Source organism: Hemitrygon akajei, chromosome 11, assembly GCF_048418815.1.
Source record: "Hemitrygon akajei chromosome 11, sHemAka1.3, whole genome shotgun sequence".
Classification (NCBI taxonomy): domain Eukaryota; kingdom Metazoa; phylum Chordata; class Chondrichthyes; order Myliobatiformes; family Dasyatidae; genus Hemitrygon; species Hemitrygon akajei.
This window is the reverse complement of record NC_133134.1, coordinates 92,242,398-92,266,398: the sequence shown is the minus strand read 5'-3', so window position 1 is coordinate 92,266,398 and position 24,001 is coordinate 92,242,398. Positions and strand designations below refer to the sequence as shown.

The 24,001-nt window shown below is 41.7% G+C and overlaps 1 protein-coding gene across 1 annotated transcript in view; it reads right to left on the bottom strand.

Annotated features, from left to right (window-relative positions):
• Positions 1-9,627: 9,627 nt before the first annotated feature.
• Positions 9,628-24,001, bottom strand: part of rbbp6 (retinoblastoma binding protein 6) — a 90,579-nt gene continuing 76,205 nt past the window's right edge. Inside the window, exons 15-17 of the mRNA XM_073061345.1 lie at positions 17,539-17,640; positions 12,263-14,041; positions 9,628-11,571 (exon numbers count right to left, since the gene is read on the bottom strand). Coding sequence (XP_072917446.1) covers positions 10,005-11,571; positions 12,263-14,041; positions 17,539-17,640 — 3,448 coding nt within the window. The 3' untranslated portion in view covers positions 9,628-10,004. The remainder of the gene's footprint in view (positions 11,572-12,262; positions 14,042-17,538; positions 17,641-24,001) is intronic.

The window sequence follows — 24,001 nt, the reverse complement described above, 5'->3', positions numbered from 1 at the left end:
CTTGTTTTGAGGTTGAGAAGTGAGCACTTTAATATATGGTCCTATTAGTAAGCAAATGCAAATATTTATTAAAGATCCAAAATCCCAGATTACAAATCAATGATTCAGGTTTATTAATCTTACTGCTCCAAATTTGCATTAATGCTACATTATGGACTTAAAATCAAAGTTGGGTTTTCACTTTGGACACTATATTCACAAGTTTGCTTGCTTTGCAAACTGGTGTTATACTCCAGAATTCCATTCAAACTACATTTAATCTTCTCGCAACCTTTACAGTTGGAGAACATTTGAATTACTTTCCTTCCATTTAAAATAAATTCTTCAATATATTTTATGAATGACCTGGATGGTGGGGTGGGGGGTACTTATTAACAGATGCAGCTTTTTTGTGGCAGTGCTTCATGTAAATGCTCTCTCTGGTGGTGAGGGCTTTTCCTGTGATAGACTGAGCTGCATCACCTCTTTCTGTAGGTGTCCACATTTGGGTATTGGTGTTTCTATACCAAGTTGTAATGCAAAAAAACATATAACAATTACAGCACAGAAACAGGCCACCTTGGCCCTTCTAGTCTGTGCTGAACGCTTACTCTCACCTAGTCCCACCAACCTGCACTCAGCCCATAACCCTCCATTCCTTTCCTGTCCATATACCTATCGAATTTTTAAAAAATAATTAGGATACTTTTCATTGTACATCCATAGATTAATTCCACTGCCATAATAAGCAGTTTCAGTATCAAAGCAAAAAATGCAATGATTGATCTGCTAGTTGAGTGGTGTCACAACAGCAACAAATTGATTGTGAACTTCAAAAAGGGGAAGTTGAGGGAACACACACCAGTCCTTATTGAGGGATCGGCAGTGGAAAAGGTGTGCAATTTAAAGTTCCTGAGCATCAACATCTCTGAAAATCTATCCTGGGTCCAACATATTGATGCAATTATAAAAAGGCACAACAGTAGCTACATTTCATTAGGAGTCTGAGGAGACTTGGTTATGTCACCAAAGTCACAAATATTTAAAGATATACTGTGGAGAATATTCTAACTGGTTGCATCCCCATTTGGTATGGAGGGGCCACTGCACAGGATTGATAAAAGCTTTAGGAAGTTGCAAACTCAGTCAGAATCAAAAAGTGGTGCCTCAGAAAGTCAGCATACATCATCGCAGACTCCATCATCCAGGTAGCCCTCTTCTCATTGCTACCATCAAGGAGGTACAGGAGCCTGAAGAGCAGCACTCAGCATTTTAGGAACTGTTTCTTCCCACCACCATCAGCTTTCTGAACAGACAATGAACCCATGTACACTACTTCACTATTTTTTTTTGCTTTTGCTCTTTTTGCACTAATTTAATTTACATATACTGTAGAGTCTGATTATTTGGAGCAGCCTCTTATTAGTGTCAACTCTTTAAGGAGCAAAAACAAATTAAAACACAACCAGTATCCCTTTCATTTATTTGGGACTCTATGCCACTTAATTGGGACAGGAGATAGTTGTTGAACAGTTCCTAACAAACATCAGGTGTGTGCACTTGTGTGGCTATTAGGCAATACACCATGCATAGAGCAAAGTTTTTAAATAGCATCAATTGTGTGTGCTTGTGTTCAAAAGGAAGTGATTTTTGTCACTGGTAGCAAGAAATAAGTAGTATGACAATTCAGAACCATTTCGCTCACCTAGTGAGTATCCCATCATGTTTTGGGGGCTTATTCATCTCAATGTTTTTCAAGACCCAAATTCTACATCTTTTCTAACCTCAAACTCCCTTGCATCTTAGCATTCTCCACTCTGATCTCACCATCTTCTACATCCTTCTCAATGATTACCAATGTGAAGTACTAATTTACTCACATTTCACTCACATCCTCTAGCTCTAAGCATATTCCCTCCTCTTGCTCTTGACATGTGGAGAATGCCTATTTCAAGACTTTTCAAAACCCCCTTTAGCTCTCTCAAGTCTCTTTCTGAATACACTTCTGGTTTCTTTATAGTCCTCAAGCACAGTTTGATTCGATTTTTAAGCCTTACAAAAAACATGACACTTAATAAATCCAGAAGACACTGTCCAAGCCACGTTCCTTATTCAATCTCTCTGCTGCATAAAATTCCCACCTGCTTCCAAAAGGTAAGTACTGCATCAGTGCCCAAGATGAACTTAGTAATGACAACTGTCAATTAAGCACTTAACATCAACCTTAAATAAGTTGCTAGAGTGGTCAGTTATAGCATGAATCAATTCCTGCCTCAGATGACTTGTGTTCCTTTTCAATTTGCCTATTGCTGCAACAAGTCTAACAACAGATGCAGCTTCTCTGGTTCTTTGCTCTGCTCTGGACCATCTGGATAACAGGAACACATTCCTAATGCTGCCGTTTGACTACAATTCAGCATTCAACACAATCATCCATAGACCATAGAACATTACAGCACAGAAACAGGCCTTTTGGTCCTTCTTGGCTATGCCGAACCATTTTTCTGCCTAGTCCCACTGACCTGCACCTGGCCCATATCCCTCCATACACCTCTCATCCATGTACCTGTCCAAGTTTTTCTTAAATGTTAAAAGTGTTTACCACTTCATCTGGCAGCTCATTCCACACTCCCACCACTCTGTGTGAAGAAGCCCCCCCAATGTTCCCTTTAAACATTTCCACCTTCACCCTCAACCCATGTCCTCTGGTTTTTTCCTCCCCTACCCTCAGTGGAAAAAGCCTGCTTGCATTCACCATCTATACCCATCATAACTTTATGTACCTCTATCAAATCTCCCCTCATTCTTCTACACTCCAGGGAATAACGTCCTAACCTATTCAACCTTTCTCTGTAACTCAGTTTCTCGAGCCCCAGCAACATCCTTGTAAACCTTCTCTGCACTCTTTTAACCTTATTAATATCCTTCCTGTAACTTGGTGACCAAAACTACACACAATACTTCAAATTCGGCTTCACCAATGCCTTATACAACCTCACCATAACATTCCGACTCTTATACTCAATACTTCTATTTATAAAGACCAATGTACCAAGAGCTCTTTACTACCCTACCTGTGACACCACTTTTAGGGAATTTTGTATCTGTATTCCTTGAACCCTCTGTTCTACCAAACTTATTATTGGGCTTCAAGATCTGGGCATGTGCATCTCCTACTTCAGCATTGACAGAGAGCCGAGTGAAAACCTATCACCTCATGCACTCTATCCGTCAATATGTGTACAAGGCATCATGTTTAGCCCTCTGCTCTGTACATATTCTCTGTAGCTATGCCTTATTCAAATTTACTGACAACAGTGCTGTTATTGGAAGAATCACTTAAGTGGTGATGAATCAGAAAGGACACCAAGTTAATTGGTGCTGCAACAACCATCTTTCGCTCAACTTCAATGAAACTAAACTGATCAAAGACTTTAAGGGGAAGGACAAACATGCACCTGTTTCCATTGGTGGATTGGCAGTAGAGTGAGTCAGCAGCTCTAAATTCCAGAATTTTAGCACATCCAATAATCTGTCCTAGACCCAGCACATTGATACAAACACAAAGAAGGCACATTAACATCTCTACTTTCTTAAAACATTGAGCTTCACTGATCATTATCAAACTAATGCAGATGTAAGTATCCTGATTGCATCCATTGGTACAGCAATTCAAACGTGCAGGAATGCAATAAACTACAGAACAGTGAGGTCAGCTTCACAAATCATTGGCACCCCTCCCCCCACCATCATCAGTGGAATCAGCACAGGGTACTGCCCCCAAGGAATCCAAAGAATCCCACCATCCAGGCAGCCCATGCCATCCTTTTGCAGGAGCAGAAGCCTGAAATCCAGCACCATTAGGTTCAAGAATGTCTACTTCCCTTCAACTATTCAATTTGATCAAATCTGCACAACCCGTTACTACCTCAGTATAGCAACACTATGGCCACTTTGCACTACAATGGACTGCTATTTTTGTTCTAATTTGTTTTCTTGGCAAAATGGTGCATAATTTATGATTTTGGGCACCACAATAGTGTAGTGGTAAGCAAGACACTATTACAGGTCAGAGGGTTCCGGAGTTTAGAGTTCAATTCCAACACTGTTCTGTAAGGTGTCTCTGTCGGTCCTCCCTGTGGGATGAGATTTTCTTTGAATCCTCCAGTTTCATCCTACAGTCTAAAGGCATACTGATTCAGTTAATTGATCATTGTAAATTGTCCTGTGATTAGGCTAAGGTTGATCAGATTTGTGAGTTGTTGGAGTCAGAATGGCTCACTCTGCAATGTATTGCTAAATATAATAAATAAATTATACTGAATATGTTATGCACCTGTGATGTTACTGCAAGTTTTTCATTGCATCTTTTCATACATATACTTGTACATTTAATAATAAATCACTGGTTTTTCAAAGCCTTTTCACCACCTATAATCACAAGTTGAAAGCAGGATGGAATGCTCATACCCCCGGATTAATGCAGTCTCACAACCATGACACAATCAAAACAGAATTTGGGACACCAACAACCATCCAAGTATTCAATCCCTAAAACCACAGTGATGATGACAGTGTATAGCTGTTATGAAATTTCAATCCCACAACTTCTATCATCTGGAACAAAGACAACAAGTGTATGGTTACACCATCCCCTCCAAGAATCACACTGCCCCATTTTGGGAAACGTATCACCATTCCATCATTGTCATGTGGCGTAGTAAAGATCCAGCAGATGTTGGAGAGTGTTATCAGAGCCCTGATGAAATAAATTCTCACTATATGGATCAACTGACATGATGACCAGTTCACTGGTGACACAAAAAGTGGTCAGTGGGTAGTGAAGATTCACTACCAGTACTACTGGATCTGGATAAACTGAAAAGTGGGCCAAGGAATGACAGATGGAAGCCAACTTAAACAAGTGCGATCTGTTGTATTTTGCCAAGTTAAATCAGGACAGGACTTCTACAAACATGATGTGGCCCTGAGGAGTGTTGCAGAACTAGGGATACAAGTATGTAGTTCCATGAGAGTGTCGGAGTAGGAGTGAAGGCCAGTGAAGGAGTGGAGCTTTGAGGCTTTGGCTCGAGAGGTTTTGACAATTGGATTGTACAATCAAGATCTGAATAGCTCAGACTCATCAGAAAGCAGCTCTTTGTGCAATTGAAAATTGAAAAGTTCAAGCAAATAAAAAGAGGGGTAGCTCAAGCAGAGTGACCAGTAAAGGAGTAGAGCTTTGAGGCTTTGGTAGTTGGATTGTGCAAATCAAGTCAATCAAGATTTGAATAGCTCAGACTCAGCAGAAAGCAGCTGATAGGGCAGTAAGAGATTGGAGTTTTAGGGGTGACTGTTCCCTGAAAGTCAGGAGGCAGGTTAACTGGGTGACTGTCAGGAGAGGGAAGGGGAATAGATAGAAAGAGCAGAGCACCACTGTAGCCGCTCCCATCAACAATAAGTATACCGTTTTGGATATTGTTGGTGGGGATGACCCACCAGGGACAAGTTGTCTCTGGCACTGAGACAGGACCCTCAGCTCAGGAAGGAAGGAGGGAAAGGAGGAGAGCAGTAGTGATAGGGGATTCAATAGTTGGGGGATAAGAGGTTCTGAGAGAGATCGAGAATCCTGGATGGTCTGTTGCCTCCGCGGTGCCAGGGTCCGCGTTATCTCGGTTCGAGTTCTCGGTATTCTCAGCAGAGAGGGTAAGCAGCATGTCATGGTCCATGTGGGGACCAATGACATAGATAGGGGTAGGGATGAGGTCCTGAAAAAGGAATATAGGGAGTTAGGAAAAAAGTTTAAAAAGCAGGACCTTAAGGGTGGTAATCTCAGAATTGCTGCCTGTGCCACGAGACAGAGTAGGAACAGGCTTTGGCAGATGAATGCGTGGCTGAAGAGTTGGTGCAGGGGTTCAGATTTCTGGATCATTGGGATCTTGTCTGGGGAAGGTCTGACCTATATAAAAAGCACAGGCTGCACCTGAACTGGAAAGGGACCAATATCCTGGCGGGCAGGTTTGCTAGAGCTGTTAGGGAGGGTTTAAACTAGTTTGGCAGCAGGGTGGGATTCAGAATGTGAGTGCAGAGATTAGGGTAGAAAGACAAGGGCATGATGCTATGTGTTCTGAGTTGGTGAGGAAGGACAGGCAGGGGACAAAACATAAATATAGCCAGTTAGAGGGGTTGAAATGTGTTTATTTCAACAGAAGTATTAGGAATAAAGGGGCTGAACTTAGAGCATGGATCAGTATGTGGAACTACGATGTTGTGGCCGTTACTGAAATTTGGCTGGAGGAAGGGCAGGATTGACTGATGCAGGTACCAGGGTTTAGGTGTTTTAAAAGAATAGGATGGGAGGGAGGGGGGAGCATTACTGGTCAGGGATAGTATCACGGCTATAGAAAGGGAGGAAGCTGCAGAGGGAGTGTCCACTGAGTTGGTGTGGGTGGAAGTCAGAAATAGGAAGGGATCAATCACTGTGCTGGGAGTAGTCTATAGGCCCCCAAATAGCCCTCGGGACACTGAGGAGCAGATAAGCAGGCAGATTTTAGAATGGTGCAGGAAATACAGGGTTGTAATTATGGGTGATTTCAACTTCCCTCATATTGATTGGCACCTCCAGGGGGGATAGATGGGGCTGAATTTGTCAGGTGTGTTCAAGGATTCCTGACACAGTACGTGGACCAGCTAACAAGAGGAGAGGCCATACTGGATCTAGTTCTGGGCAATGAACCTGGTCAGGTGGCAGACCTCTTGGTGGGGGAGAATTTTGGTGAGAGTGACCACAACTCCCTTAGCTTCAGCATAGTTGGGAAAAGGATAAAAACTAACAGAATGGGAAAGTGTTTAATTGGGGAAGGGCTAACTATGAAGGGATGAGGCAGGAACTAGCAACAGTAAATTAGAAACCGATGTTCAAGGGTGAAAGCACAGAAGTAATGTGGAGGAAGTTTAGGAAGCACTTGTGCTGGGTTCAGGATTAGGTTTGTCCCTCTGAACCAAGGAAAAAAATGGTAGGAAAAAGGAACTGTGGCTGACGAAACACGTGAGGCAACTCGTCAAGAGGAAGGAAGCATATTATAGATATAAGAAGCAGGTGGGGCTCATAAGAAATATAGGGTAGCCAGGAAGGAGCTTAAGAAAGGACTCAGCAGAGCTCGAAGGGGGCATGAGAAGACCTTGGCATGTAGGATTAAGGAGAACCCCAAGGCGTTCTATGCGTGTGAGAAGAAAGATGACAAGAATGAAGGTGGGTTCACTTAAGGATAAAGACTGCAGCATGTGCCTGGAGGCAGAGGTTGGGGAGGTCCTAAATTAATACTTTGCTTCAGTATTCACAAGTGAAAAGGACCTTGATCAGGGTGAGGTCAAAATAGAAAAGGCCTGTGTGCTGGACAATGTGGAGATTAAGGAAGAAGTAGTGTTGGATCTTCTTAGAAACACCAAGATTGATAAGTCCCTAGAGCCGGACATGATATACCCCAGGTTGCTGTGGGAAGTGAGAGGAGATCGCTGTAGCAGTAGCTATGATCTCTGAATCCTCTTTGGCTGCAGGGGAGGTGCTGGAGGATTGGAGAATGGCAAATATAGTTCCCTTGTTTAAAAAAAGTTAATAGGAAGAATCCTGGGAACTACGTCGGTGTTCTGCAAACTATTGGAAAGGACTCTTAAGGACAGGATCCACAAGCATTTGGAGAAGTAGTCTACTCAAGGATAGTCAACCTGGCTTTCCGAAGGGAAGGTCATGCCTCATGAGCCTAATTGAGTTTTTTGAAGAGGTAACAAAAGAAACTGATGAGGGTAGGGTGGTAGATGTGGTCTACATGGATTTTAGCAAGGCATTTGACAAGGTCCCCCACGAGCGACTCATCCAGAAAGTCATGAGGCATGGGATCAGTGGAACCTTGGCTGTTTGGATAAAATATTGGCTTACAGGAAGAAAGCAGAGGGTAATAGTGGAAGGAAAGTATTCTGCCTGGAGATCGGTGACTAGTGGAGTGCCACAAGGATCTGTCCTGGGACCCCTGTTCTTTGTGATTTTTATACATGAACTGGATGAAGAGGCGGAAGAATAGGTGAGTAAGTTTGCGGATGACACGAAGATTGGAGGAGTTGTGGATGAAGCTGTAGGTTGTTGAAGGTTACAAGAGGATATAGACAGGATGCAGAGTTGGGCAGTAAAGTGGCAGATGGAGTTCAATCCAGGTAAGTGTGAGGTGATACATTTTGGAAGGAAAAACCAGAAGGCTGAGTACAGGGTTAATGGTTGGTTACTTAAGAGTGTGAATGAACAGAGGGACCTTGGGGTTCAAATCCACACATCCCTCAAGGTCGCTGCACAGGTTGATAGGTTAGTTAAGAAGACTTATGGGATGTTAGGCTTCACTAATAGGGGGATTGAGTTCAAGAGTAGAGAGGTCATGTTGCAACTCTACAAAATCTCTGGTGAGACCACACTTAGACTATTGTGTTCAGTTCCGGTCACCTCATTATAGGAAGGATGCGGAAGCTATGGAGAGGAGATTTACCAGGATGTTGCCTGGATTGGAAAACAAGTCTTATGAGGCAAGGTTAGTAGAGCTGGGACTTTTCTCTTTGGAGCGTAGGATGAGAGGAGACTTGATAGAGGTCTACAAGATTATGAGAGGCAGAGATAGGGTGGATAGCCAGTACCTGTTTCCCAAGGCACAAATAGCAAACACCAGAGGGCACGCGTACAAGGTTAAGGGAGGGAAGTTTAGGGGAGACATCAGGGGTAAGTATCTTTACACAGAGAGTTGTGGGTGTCTGGAATGACTTGCCAGGGATGGTGGTGGAGGCTAAAACATTAGGGGTATTTAAAGAGCCTCTTGGACAGGCACATGGATGAAAGAAAGAGGATTATGGGGTAGTGTGGGTTTAGTACTTTTTTTAAAGGAATATACAGGTCGGCACAACATTGAGGGCTGAAGGGCCTGTATTTGTGCTGCAGTATTCTAGTGTCTACCTTCATTAGTTAAGGTATTAACATGTTACAACTGCAGAGAAGTTTTGCAAGACCAGCAGTATGCGCAGTTCTGACTGCCTACAGGTAGGATGTCATAACCCCAGAAAAGGTGCAAACTAAAAAAAAACAGATTCACAGGAATGTTACTGGGATTGGAGGGTTTGAGTTATAAGGGGAGACTGGGTAGGCTGGGAGTTTGTCTAGCGCGTGGGTAGCTGAGGGTTAACATCATAGATAAATCATGAGCAGAATCAATTGGGTGAAAGGTTACAGTCTTTTTCCCAAGGTAATGGAGGTAAAAATTACAAGGCATAGGTTTTAAGGTGAAAGGGGAGCTGAGAGATAACTTTTTCCACATTCAGAGCGATAGGGATGTGGAAAGAACTACCAGAGAAAGGGGTAGAGGCAGGTACAATTATATTAAAAAGACATTTAGGCAGTGACACGGATAGGAAAATCTCAAGCAGGATTTGGTCTAAACACAAGGGACTAACTTGTAGACAACTTGTTAGTGATGGTTCAAAGGACGTGTTTCTATGCTACATAACCCCATAATTTAAGACTATTAGCCCAGTCCTCAAAAATCCTATTTTGACTTTAAAAATAACTGTCTTTAGCTATATTATCTGGAAATGGGGAGAAAGTATTTGTTGCAACTGTACTGAATTCAATGAAAATTTATTCAGTCAAAAGATGACACAATGGGGCTTGTACTGCAAATCATCAAGCAAAACATTTACATTAATTACACTGTCAGCTTGTATACACAGCTATAAAAAAAGTACAGTGAAAATTTCACAGTAGTTCCCAGTGTAGTCTGACAGTTCACTTAAAAATGCTGCAGCATAATCTGACCATACTTTGGTCAAACACAATTCTGTACAAAAATTGCTAATTTATAAACCCTCAATTTTACAGAAAACAATATCTCCAGAATTGCAGTTTAGTAAACTCAGCGCAGAATAGCAATGTCTGAGTAAATATTTACAAAGCTTCCAAGCATTGTGGCAAAGTTTGACGAAACATTCTAGACAAATGTCTAATCCGTTTCTGCAGTTCGCACAATGACAGAAGATCTGACCTTCTGGTCACTTTCTTTATCTTTATCCTTGTCCTTGCTTTTTTTGGACTTTTTCTTTTTGTGTTTGTGTTTCTGAGTTTTATCAGGCTCTGAGTCAACCCCAAGGTGCTTCTTGTGCTTTTTGTGTTTCTTGTGCTTCTTGTGCTTCTTTTTCTCCTTTTTCTTCTTCTTCTTCTTGCTGTCCTGTGTATCCTCTGAGCTCGCACTGCTGCTGTGACTGCGTGTCTGACTTTCACTAGGGCTGTAGCTGCGACTACAACTGGGGCTAGGGCTGCTTTGGGTGTGACTTTTAGTTCCACTGTTCCTGGAACCTGCAGACACAGCCGTGACCTCCTTTGGTTCATCTGTAATCTCTTTTGTGTCATTTCCATCATTTAGCTCAGCTTCAGTTTCGCTGTCACTTTCACTGTAATCTGGTTCAAAGGCAGCCTCGTCTGTTTCCCTGGCTACATCCAAGGAATGGCGTAATAATCGGGAGGAACGACTAAGGGATCCTGGAAGTCTGGAACGGCTGTGATCTTTCTCACCCCGGCTCAAAGAAAGATCCTGCTCGTTCTTTTCAGCTGATTCTTCAGTCTGATGAGGCACCTTATTCCCACTTACTTCACTGTCCTTATTGCTTCTGGTTTCAAAAATGTGTTTCTCTTTGCCTCGGTTAAAAGGGATTGATCTTGCCTCTTCACTGCCACTTATGCACTCTGACCCACTTCTGTGGTCCGTCTGTGATTTCTTGTCTTTCTCAGCATTGTGATCTATTTTCCTGGGCTCAGTATTGCCTCTTCTGCTCTCTGTATGTTGTTCTCGTCCCTTTTGAACATATGTCAGTTCTTCACACTTACTGGGGGAGACTCGCCTTCTTGTATCTCGGCTTCGTTCCTCTTTCTGCTTGTTGGTTGAGCCATGCCTGTTGTTGCCATCCATCTTACTGTCAACATCAGCAAGCAGGTCTTTGTTTAAGGCACCTCGGCTACCTGGCTCCAGTTTTTCAGTCTGGTGCTCTTTTGTAGGTGGATTCTTTCCACTTGCTACCTCAATCACTCTCTCAGTAACCGTTGGCTTGTCTAGCTGAATGGCTGCTTTCTTTTTCTCCAAAATCTCTCTGTCAGACATAACATGTTCCTTATCTTTAGTCCTTGCAGATTTTTCATTCAGCACATAGCTTTTACCTGGGGGCTTAGCCTCCTGCTGAGCTTCTTCCATGGTCAGCTCTTTAGTAGTTTTTGGAACTCTCTCTACAAAAACAACATCTTTCTCAGTTTGCTTTGCTGGGTTGGCAGTCTTTACACCTTGCCCAGAACTGTTAGGTTTCCCAGCGTTTAGTGCAGCTGCTGCTTTTCCTTCATCTTCATCAGTCTCATAATCCTCCTTTTCCCACTTGGACCGAGGGACTTGGACAATAACAATCTCATCTTCAGCTGGGGGCCTGGTATCACTGTTGTATTCCTCCATGGTCTTGATCACGGTTTTCTTTGCATCCAGCTTCTCCTCAGCTCTCCTAATGGGGCTCCCTCCAGCAGAACTGGTGCTGGGAGTGAAAAAAATAAGAAAATGATTACACTTTTACTGTCAGCACCTATTACTTCAATAGCTAAAATTTCCACATGCAGGCTCACCCAATTCAAAAGAGATGCATATACCAACAAACTGACCAACATGCTTCCCATTGGAAACCCCAATACAAGAGAATGAATGTCAGCGCTGTGGATTCAAAGACTGCTTAAAATCGTAGGATGTATTGCTGTACTATTAAGGAAATCACTTGGAATCTGAACTTGTGTAAATAAAAAAAAAAGTATAGAAACCTGGGCAACAGCCGGTCTTCTCAGTCAGGCTTAATACATTTACAACATGCTCATTTCTTCAATAAACCGTCAAAAGCACTGAGAACTTGAGTGTACCCATCATTTTCTGAGCAATGGCACCCAGCATTCAGTATCGTGCTTTGATTAAATTTATGATTGATTGCAATTTTAAAGGTCAATTGCACAGGGATGCAAAGGGGAAGTAATGACAACCGAATATGCAGTTTGTGTGCAATACTGGAAGATAGAGTACAGCACTCTTACACTGAAAATTACCTTCCAGAGCAAATGCAATATCAGCAAAGTTACATGCTTAATAGTAACCAGACAACATAACCAAAAGATTTGCCCTGCTTAGCTCCCAAGAACCCAGATCAACTGGTACCAACAAATACAAACATTAAAAGTGCTAACCTTGTATAATCTACCAGGACAGAAGCAACGGTCTCGCTGCCCGCCACTCTCCTCCTCGCCTTGCTTTTCACTTTGTCTGATTTGGATTTTCCACCATTTAATTCCAGTAACTCGGAAACCTCCTCCTGAGCAGCTGGGGATTCCCCACTCACAATCTTTTTGCCACTCTCCCTATTTATTTTAATCTTCCTCACTGGCAAATTTGTTGGAGTGACTTTCTCATTTTCACAAGATAATTCTGCAAGATTTCCTGTTGCTTTCTCAGTAGCAGATGTGGACTTCAGCTTTGTTGAAGGTTTTGTTGCCTCCTGCATTTCCACTTTTGATGATTTAGTTGGAGGTGTTCCAAGCTCTCTGTCGGTCACCTTTTCATCATTTTTCCGCTTACGCTTGTCAGCTTTTGCTTCTGCCTTACCTGGCTTATCATCTGCTTTGACTGTTGTTTTAAATTTTTCCTCTCTGCTCACAGTTTTCTCATGTTTTGTTTCCTCTCTGGGATAATCTTTCTTTTGTTTTTCCTCCTTTGCAGTTTTCATTTCTTTGTATTCTCTTCCCATTTTGAGCTGCAGCTTCCTTGGCAGAAAGAACTTTTCACTTTTTGGCAGGGGTTGGATTTTCACACTTTCAACTTTGGAAGGACATTCCTCCCTGTATTTCTTAATGCTGGGCTCGTTGTGAGGTGATTTCTCCCGCTCTTTTTCAAGAGGCTTCTCTTGGGGAGCTTTTGTGGTTTTCCCAGAGGATTCCTTTTTCGGCATGCTACTCTCTGCCTTCCGCTTCATCTTTTCCACTTTTGATTTTGATTTTTCTTTCCTGTCTTTGTCAGACGGAGTTTTATAAGCAACCGAATCTCCTTCCATGGGCTCATCTCTCACAGGTGTGGCATCATCTCTGCAAGGAGGCAGAAACAAGGAAGACCCTTTGCTGTCATCACCAGTAGTCTCGACAGCTTTTTTTCCTTCTCGAGAAGACATCAGGTTACTGACTGACTCAGTTTCATCTTTTTTCCTCTTCCTGTGTTTTTTGTGTTTTGCACTTTTTGAGTCAGGGCGAAGGCTTACTGTTGCTTCCTTTTCTTTTGATCCTCTCAGTTCCTTTCCAGAATGACTTTCTCTGTAAGAGTACTTTTCTGGATAATTGTTTGCACCTCCCAAATTACGCCCTCGTGATAACTGTTCCGCTGCATATTCATCTCTGCGACTCCGAACGTGAGGTGAATTATCACGCCTAGGGCCAGGTAGGACAAAACGCTCAGGAGAGAAATGGTCCTTACTTGTGGGAGAACGAGGTCGTGGTTGATTACCACCATTGTATCCTTTATAATATTCATACCATGCTCTGCATCGCCTCTCCCATTCTCTGTACCGCTCCCTTTCAAAAGCGTCTCTTGGATCACGAGGTCTATCATAAAGTTCTCTGTAGTCAAATGGTGGTAATGGTTCTCTGTAACGATCATAATACTCACGATCATTTTCACTCTGAGGGATACTTCTTTTGTAAGGAGAATGGGGCTTGTAGTTTGGAGATCGGGAGCGGGAGCGATATCCTCTGTAAGATGGTGACCTGGACCTGGATCTATGAAATCCACGAGATCTGGATCTTGATCGATAGCCTCTATTCTTCCCACTGCCTCGTCGATATGAAGGTGACCTCGAATAGGAACGACTTGGAGATCGACTGACTGATCGAGAATATGATCGTGAGGAATGAGATCTTGACTTGGAATATGAGTAAGAGCTGCCACTGAACGATGATCCACTATATGAACGTGATCGAGACCTGAGCAAGAAGTGAGGAAAGGTGAAGTTTGAGATGCTGTAGTTCAAACGAAACACAAATAATAACATAGGAGACTTAAAACAAATTTGTAGCCAACTTACAGGAAAAAATTCTTACCAATGAGGTATATGAAGCAATATTAGATTTATCCTGAGGTGTGTTGTTTTAGAATGTCAGAGGTTTTCAAAAATTAAAACAATGTTACATGTAGAAGAATGGTCATCACAATTGGACATGAAACTTAAAAGATCAAGATGAAAAGGTGAAAATTTCAAATATTTTGAGAATAACTTGCTGGGAGAAAAATCAAAGATATTTAAGATCATCTAAAGGTGCATATTAAAACAGACTCAGTTTAAAAACTTAAATCCACATAATGGCTTGTTGAAACTAGTTACTGAGGCTAGTATCTGTAATAAAAGTTTGAAGATACTGGAACAGTTCTTATTTTGGTGAACACTATTTCAGACAGCCAGGCGCACTGACAGGGCTGAATGGCCTCAGAACTTCCAAGTACCAGAAGGGCCAGATTTGATCTGCTCAAATAGCAGGGAATAGTAGGAACTAAGACTGTGGAACCACACAGCACACGCACAGGGATTTCAGCACACAATATTTGTCCAGGCTAATTGAACATTAAATGCCTAAATAAATAATCCCTTCTACATACACTAAACCCCTATACAATCATTCCCTGCACATTCATGTGCCCAGGTGCCTTTTAAATGCCCTGCTTGTTTCTTCCCCAGTGATACAATATGGAGTCGGTCCTTCTGGCCCTTTAAGCCACAGTGTCCACCAGAGTAACCCTACGATTTATAATGACCAATTAATCTACCTAGTACGTCTTCGTACTGTGGGAGGAAAGGAGGACCCAGAGAAAATCCACACATTCCACAGAGAGGACATACAGAGACTGTTTACAGAAATGCAGCAAAATTGAACTCTAACCTCTGGAACACACCTTGAATCATAATAGTGTCACACTAACTGCTACACTTCCACTATCCCAGCAGTATATTCAAGGACCCACCATTCAAAAGAAACTGCCTTGTAAATTTATTTTAAATTCTCCTTTAAGTTTACCTCCAGCACCTTAAAATGCATGCTTAAAGTAGGCATTTGACCCTGGGGAAAAGATGCCAACCCTCTATCTATGTCATTCATAATATACAGTAAACTTATATAATTACCCAACATAACAGAGAAAACAACCCCATTTTGTCCAAATTCTTATAGCACAGCACACTAATCCAGGTATCCTGGTAAATCTCTCTGTACTCCCTGCGAAGCCTCCTATAATGCAGCAATCAGAATCAAGTGTAATACCCCAGACACAGCCCAACTAGTTTTATGCTAAATAGTGGATGAACTCAACGAGTCAGGTAGCAAATACAGAAATGAATAATAAACAGTTAACATTTCAGGCCAAGACCCTTCATCAGGAGTTTTATAAAGCTGCAACATAACTTCCTCATACCTGAACTCAATGCCTTGACTAGCAGCCAGATGCTTTCTTTATACCACCCAATCAACTTATGCAGCCACTTTCAGAGAGCTATGCTCTTGGGCTGCCCAAAATCTCTCTGTAAATCAATGTTGTTAAGGGTCCTGCAATATACAGTGCAGTTTCATTTGATTTCCTGAAGTTCAATACCCTATTAAACTTGGCCAGATTAAACTCCATCTGTGCACACCTAGAACAGATCTAAATCCTGTTGCATTCTACAGTACCCAAAATATCATCAATACTTGTATCATCTGCAAACCCATTCACAATTTTAATGTCATTTATATGTATAACAGAGATGCCAGCACGAATCCTCACAGAACCCAGTTGTCATGGAACTTCAAGTAGATTAAGTGCTGCTGACCACTACCCTCTATCTTCTATGAGCAAGCCAAATCTGAATCCAAATGGCCAAGTCACCAAAGATGCCCTTTAGCTTAATCTTCTGGATGAGCCCACCATATGGAACTTGTCAAATGACAAAATCAACATCCACAACTCTACCATTAATCACCTTTGTCATCTCCTCAAAAAAACTCGTCAAGTTTGTAAGACACAATTTGCCCCACAAAAAGCAATACATGGTTTTCAAAATTCTCATACATCCTATCCCTCAGAAAACTCACCAGTAGCTCTCAAATCCAGGATTATCCATATTTTCCTTCTTGAACAATGAAACGATAATGCTGAGTTTATTCTAAAGTTATGTCTGGTGTTGCTTAATACAACTTATAATACAAGTATTTCAAACTATGACATATTGGGATCTACAGAAACTCCAAGGAAACAAGTTTCCCAGGAGTTTTGAGGAGCAGCAACAGCTTAGGAGAACCAATGGCGCCTAACAGCGACTCCACTGCTTGCATCTTTTGAAACAGCTCTATTTCCACCTTTCATATCTCGATTTTTTTCCTTTCAGGGTTCTTTTGAGGAACCTGACCTGGAGTTACACACCAAGTATGGTTCTTTGCGGGAATGGGACCCGCTCTAGGGGTTTCACGACTGGCCGTTATTCGGCACACCAAGGGCACGACCCAAGAGCTTTGCTTGCCTTTGGAGGACCGAGATTTCGTGGCTCTGAAGACAGGAGTGTCGGAGGTCAGTGTCCAGGCAGGAGATCAGTGTGTTTTGGGAGTCGGAAGATCTAAGGCTGTGTTGCCTGGAGACCCGAGATCTTTGGGCACAGAGCTCAGAAAAAGCGACGCAATAGACTTGCGTAAACCAGTGACTTGTTTGGTATGTCTCCCCACTCACTGTGAAATGGAGACACCCCTTGCTCCCTTATTAGGGAGAGACAGCCAGTGGTAGGTCAAGTAGTGGGTGAATGAGGAGTCTGTCTTTGCTATTGCTTTGCACATGCTTGAGTGCTCAGAGGTGGGTGCCGTTTTTTTTGCCGGTGGGGGGAGGGGTGATCATTGCTTGTTGCCGCTTACACCAGGAGGGAGGGGAGCTGGCGGGAACTTTGGGGTTCTAACAATTAACTGTCATTTATTCTTTGTTTTTCATGGATGGTTGCAAAGAAAAAGCATTTCATGATGTATACATTTCTCTGACATTAAATGTACCTTTGAAACCTTTAAAAAGTGATTAACTCAATATCATTGAGTTACAGTCACTCTAACATCACAGAAATGGCAAAGCCTGAGATGCATCTCTTCTCTTCTCCAGAAAGATTTCAAACTTGCCGTGTAAACCAGTGTGCAATGAAGTTTCTTGTAACAGTAAGTACATGATAGTGATAAATACAACAGAAACACCAAGTGCAAAAACAACATAACGAAGCAAAAAAATGGGGGAAAATAGCAAATTGGTGAGGAGCTTTCATTTCACAAGACTGCAAATTTTCCTACGCCTGTACTTCCATGAGCTGCTCAATGAGCTTATGCTTCCACTTAGAGGACAAACATCAGAACTTCAGAATTTCTATTTTGTAGCTTGTTGCAGGATAAGCTCAAAGCTACTCATAGATCTTATTTTAACAAATTACCTGGAGTAGGAGCGTCGCCTTTCCTTTTGGATTTTTCTGTACTCCATTAATTCTTTAGCAAAGTCATTTGTGAACTCATCAAGCTTCGACTTTTTCTTCTCTCTGAGGTATGGAGAAGATGAAAGAGAACAAAAATTAAATCAGTAATTGAGGGACTTCAAATATTTCACACAACAATCATATTTATGATCCATATCAGAAAGGAATAAGTGCAGGTAAATCCCCAGGATCTGACTAAAGAAGCCAAGGGAGAAGATTGGTCGGGTCACATCTTTTTTGTCTTTCTTGGCCATAGGCAATTTACCAGAACACAGAATGATAGCTAATGTTGTAGGGATTCAATTTATCATAATAGCGAAGAGAGAGATGTTGCTCACATGGACTTTAGTAATTAATACAAGCTTCCATCTGGTAGACCACTCCAGAAGGGTGAGGCACAAGGGATTTGAGTTGTGCTGGTGAAATGGTTCCAAAATTGGCTGGGTGATAGCAAGCAAGGGTAGTGGTGGACATGTGTTTCCTTGACATTTAGTGCTCAAGAGGTCAGTACTTATGATCTTTGTTGCTCATCATATTATTTATGTCTGTTATATAAATTATTTGAATGAGAATATAGGGGATATGATTAAGTCTGTAGATTAGTGGTCGCCAACCAGTCTATCGCGATCGGTCATCTTTGAGACTTTCCCAGTAGATCCCGAAAAAAAGAAAAATGTGCACTGGGCAGAAGAGACCAGAAGCAAAAACCCCGCAACCCGGAAACAATCTCTCCCCACAAACAGCTCTCCGCAGCAGGAACATCACGACATCACCATTTTCCTAATCGGCATCAACCTATCTTTATAATGCTCACATTACAACACTTCTCCCCCTTTAAATTCCAACATTCCCCAGATGTAAAAGAACTGGGAAACAATAAACAGTGGTGTCATTAGCTTACGTACCTCTGAAGCATATAGTGTCTCAGTAACAGTTTACCAATACAAAACACCTGAAAAACGTGGCAGGTTCAACATTCAGTCTAACAAAGGAAACTGTCCATTCAAATATTCAGTCTGTCAGGTGGTTTGTGGGGTGCTTTGCTGCAACAGATGAAAATTATTAAACCTAAGTATAGGAGCTGTCTTACTGACAGACACCTCACAGACTGTCTCAGACTGACTGACTGTAGTTATGAGCAAATTTCAGGGAACTAACAGAAAGTATTCAGCCCCAATCATCACACTGAGTGCAACAGTCAATTTTTATTCATTTATTTTTCATGTTGAAATAAAATTAAATAATGAAACATAGAATTAAAGGTGTTGTAATGTGAGCATTATAAAAAATAAGTAATACCAATTAAGATAATGGCAACATAGCAACACTCCAGGTACAGAAAGCCGCCTGCAAAGACAGACTGCTTCCGGGGCTGCGGGGCTCCACTTCCGGTTCCTTCTGCCTGGTGCGCATGAGCGTGTCTAAACGATTTAGTAGATCGATCTTGCCATTCACTAAGGCCGAGGTAGGGGATCCTGGGCTTAAAAAGGTTGGCAACCACTGCTGCAGATGATACAAAATTAAATGGCGTCAAAGGCAACAAGGAATTTAAAGATACAGCAGCACAGACTTCCGGTGAAGCACGAGGCAAGATGGCAGCACAGCACTGAGTACTGACATATAACCCTCCTTTTACATGTTACTTAGGGCTCATAGATGGTCTTAATACAAGGTTGAGTTGGAGAAAGATCTAACTAAAGACATGACCTCAAAAAAAAATCCAAATTCAACCAAGAAACAAGAAAATAGCAGACGACACAAAGCTAGTGATTCATCCGAGGAAATAGCTACGCTAATTAAGCAAACAATGGCAACGGAGATGGAATCGCTGCAAAAAACGGTAGCCCACATGATAAAGGAGTCGATGGGAAAGGCTCTTGACCCCATACAGAAGCATATGGTAGAGAATTGCAACATTCTCCGGTCGTTAAACGAGCAAGTGGACATTCATGCTAAAAAATTTAGCACAGTCTTCAACAAAATAGATAACATTCAGGTTAGCTTACGCAAGAATGAGAAAGTTACTGAATCCTGTCTCGTGGAGGTGACTAAGATATGAAAGAAGCTAAACGACTTGGAGGATAGATCCAGAAGAAACAATGAGCGGCTGGTCAACTTACCGACAGGCGCTGAGGGCAACGATCCAAGAGGTTACCTCCAGGAGATGCTGCCTAATTGGATTCCAGTGCTCAAGAACTCCCACAACACTCCATTGGAGATCCATAGAGCACATGGGATCTTTTCCAACAACACCTCAAGACCAACGACCATGGTCTTTACGTTTCTATGGTACTATCCTGGAGGGCACGAGGAAAGCCAAACCTACTCTCCCTGATGGCACCCAGCTGCAGTTCTTCACTGACTACAGCCTCGGCACGATGCAGGAATGTAAGGGATACGATGGGATCCGCGCTAAGCTTTGACAGAAGGAGATCGACTTGTTCCTCATATACCCGGCAATTTTGAAAATGAATATCAAGGGCATGAAGATGTTGTTTAACTCAGCAAAGAAAGTGAATGAAGCCCTGAAATCATCGGTGCTGGGAGATATGGAAGAAGACCCTGGGCAAAGTCCACACGCCCCTCAGGAGGAGATGGAACTGCATTAAGAGCTCGGACCAGCCTGTGTGCGCAATCTAACAGGGACAGGGATGTTAATGTCCTAGGTATGAAGTTTTCTGGTTATTCTTTATCGGAAAGTTATTCAATGCACTTTTGTATTTAGTTAATTTAAGGGGCCAGTTTGTTTCTGAGTATTACAGGTCAGAGTTTTAAGGCAATGGCTCAATTAATTTGTTAGTACAAGGATAATATGGTTAGGATATACAAGTCCGCATAGGATATACTTCTTATCTTTTACTTTTTAAGGTGATACAGTATTCAATACACCCAAATGTCATACTTCATCAAGAATGAAGCTGAAAACAGCATTCATCTGTTTTCTCCCTACAAGCTTTCAAAGGTTTTAGATTTCTTACGCAGAAAGAAAATAGATATTGCGCTGTTACAGGAAACACATCTTAAACCTAATGACATTCCCAGGGTTCAAAACCGCTTTTATAAACCCGTTGTGGCATCAGCTGATGGTACTCATACGAAAGGAGTTATGACATTAACGAGACATAGTATTAATGTATCAATTGTAAGGACTGGCAACGACAATGAAGGATGTCTAGCTTTTTGCTGTACATCCATTCAGGGTAAAAAAGTTGAATTTATTAGCCTATATATGCCCCAACTATATTCGAGGTTGAATTTTTTCCCTCAATTACCTCACAATTACTGAAGTTAAGTGACTACCAACTACATGTTGGTTCGGACCTGAATGCTTTGGTAAACAGCAACCTTGATAAATCTTCCTCAACTATAGCAAGCTCTCAAGACTCTGCTTCCAAAGCACTTAACCTTTTTCTAATGGATTTAAATTTAACTGATGGGTGGAGGATGGATAATCCATCTGCTAAAGACTATACCTTCTTTTCCACAAGATACAAAATTTTGTGTTGAATAGATTACATTCTTATATCTTCCGGTTTGCTGCCTTTGGTACACTCAATAGAATTCTTGCCCAGACATCTATCTGATCACAACCCAGTCATATCTACTTTTAATTATGGCAATATTAAAAATAAGGCTACTAGGTGGAGGCTTAGCCAGTAGACTTGAGACAGTAGTTGGAAAAAGTTAGTCCAGATCAAACGGGCCTTATCAGTCTTGCATCTGATAATATTCTCCGGCTTTTACACATACTGAGTGCAACATATAAAATCCTGCCTGCCTGTGACCTGCTATTTCTAGATCCTGAAAAAGCATTCTATTGTCTTGAATGGCCATATCTTTGGAGAGTTATAAAAGAATTTAAGTTCGGCAATAAATTTATCAATATGATTCAAACACTGTATGCTAATCCTTCAGCCCGGGTATGTGTGAGAGGAGGTTTCTCAGAGTTATTTGACATAGGACAGGGCACACGACAAGGAGACCCTTTGTCTCCTTTACTTTTTACTATATCTACTGAAATGCTTCCAAATTTAATTAGAAACTCTCCTCAGATCTCCCCTACGCAGACGACACACTAGTTTATATGGCAAATGTTCAACAAACTCTCCCCTAAGTTTTAAAAACACTGGAGCAATTTGGATTTCTTTCAGGATACAAAGTTAATTTGTAAAAATCAGCACTGATGCTGATTAATACAGATAAAAGTAATGTGTCTCTCTCTCTCTCCCCAGATTAAGGTTATAAGAGGTCCTCTACTTGGGTATTAAAGTTAATACTTCCCTATCATCTGTGGCTAAAACAAATTACTCTTTAATTTTGGAAAAAATATAAGATATTAATAGATGGAGACACCTGCCAGCATCAGTCCCAGCCCGTATATCGGTCATTAAAATGAACATCTTACCCGCATTAATTTTAATCAGCTCAGTGATCTTGTGCCTCCAGCAGGATACTGGCAAAAACTGGACTCTTTATTATGATGTTATGTTTGGAACGGTAAACGACCCAATATAAAGTGGGTATAATTATATACAATTCAAAAAGCTGGATGGGGGATTGGGATGTCCAAATTTTAAATTGTATCACTGGGTATCTGTAATAAAAAGCTATTGGATGGAGGAGGATAAAGTTTTGTCATGGAAAAATATAGAAGAGCTAATAGCATGAATAAGGTTGAAGGTCTTTCTCCATATAGGTACATCTACCAAAAAATGTGATTTGCATTATGGTCCAATTCCTAAAATTTAAAAGCATATGGTGCAAATATGGAACAATAATCATCTATCTGGGGGGAGAAGGGAACCATTCACTAACAGAACTTGGATAAAGGTATTATTACTCTTCAAGATATTAATGGAGCAACTACTATCCTTAGCTTTCAAGAACTGGAATCTCGATACAATACTGATAAACACTCCTTTCTCTTCTACTTTAGAGCAAGATCAGCTTGTAAAGCCTACGGGGTTCCCTGGGGGTCAGATTTAAAGGACCATCCCATTTTATGTTGGATACAGAGTGCTCAGGACAGATAGTGTCATATATCTATGATAAATTAAACTCCCAGAAATATATCCCACATCAGGAATGAAAGCCTGGGATAGGGACATATCTGAATTGGGACAAGACTTAGACTGGGATGCGGCTTGGGATAATGCTTCAAAAAACCCCAGGTCATAGGTATATACACTTGAAATTTTGTCATAGAGCATATTTAACACTGAGAATTAGACATCAAAATGGGACTGATTCCTGACACATATTGCTCATTTTGCCCCCACAGAACCATTGGCTCTTATACATGTTGTATGGGAATGTCCAGGGGTTTTTGGTTTGTGGGGGAAGGTTACAGTATTCTTACGGAACTAACGGGGTACAATTACCAATGGACCCCACTATACATCTTCTAAATGATGACTCCCACCTTCCCATAGAACATTACAGCACAGTAACAGGCCTTTTGGCCCTTCTGTGCTGTGCTGAACCATTTTTCTGCCTAGTCCACTGACCTGTACCTGGACCATATCCCCCCATACACCTCTCATCCATGTACCAGTCCAAGTTTTTCTTAAATATTAAAAGTGAGCCCGCATTTACCATTTCATCTGGCAGCTCATTCCACACTCCCACCACTCTGTGTGAAGAAGCCCCACCCCCCCAAACCAATGTTCCCTTTAAACTTTTACCCCTTCATCCTTAACCCATGTCTTCCGGTTTTTTTCTCCCCTACCCTCAGTGGAAAAAGCCTGCTTGCATTCACTATCTATACCCATCATAACTTTATGTACCTCTATCAAATCTCCCCTCATTCTTCTATGCTCCAGGGAATAAAGTCCTAACCTATTCAACCTTTCTCTGTAACTCAGCTTCAAGTCCCAGCAACATCCTTCTAAGTCTTCTCTGCACTCTTTCAACCTTATTAATATCCTTCCTGTAATTCGGAGACCAGAACTGCACACAATACTTCAAATTCAGCCTCACCAATGCCTTATACAACCTCAGCATAACATTCCAACTCTTATACTCAATACTTTGATTTATAAAGGCCAATGTACCAAAAGTTCTTTACTACCCTATCTACCTGTGACACCACGTTTTGGGAATTTTGTATCTGTATTCCCAGATCCCTCTGTTCTACTGCACTCCTCAGTGCCCTACCATTTACCTTGTATGTTCTACCTTGGTTTTTCCTTCCAAAGTTCAATACCTCACACTTGTCTGTATTAAGCTCCATCTGCCATTTTTCAGCCCATTTTTCCAGCTGGTCCGAATCCCTCTGCAAGCTTTGAAAACCTTCCTCACTGTCCACTACACCTCCAATCTTTGTATCATCAGCAAATTTGCTGATGCAATTTACCACATTATCATCCAGATCATTGATATGGATGAGAAGTAACAGTAAACCCAGCACTGATCCCTGTGGCAC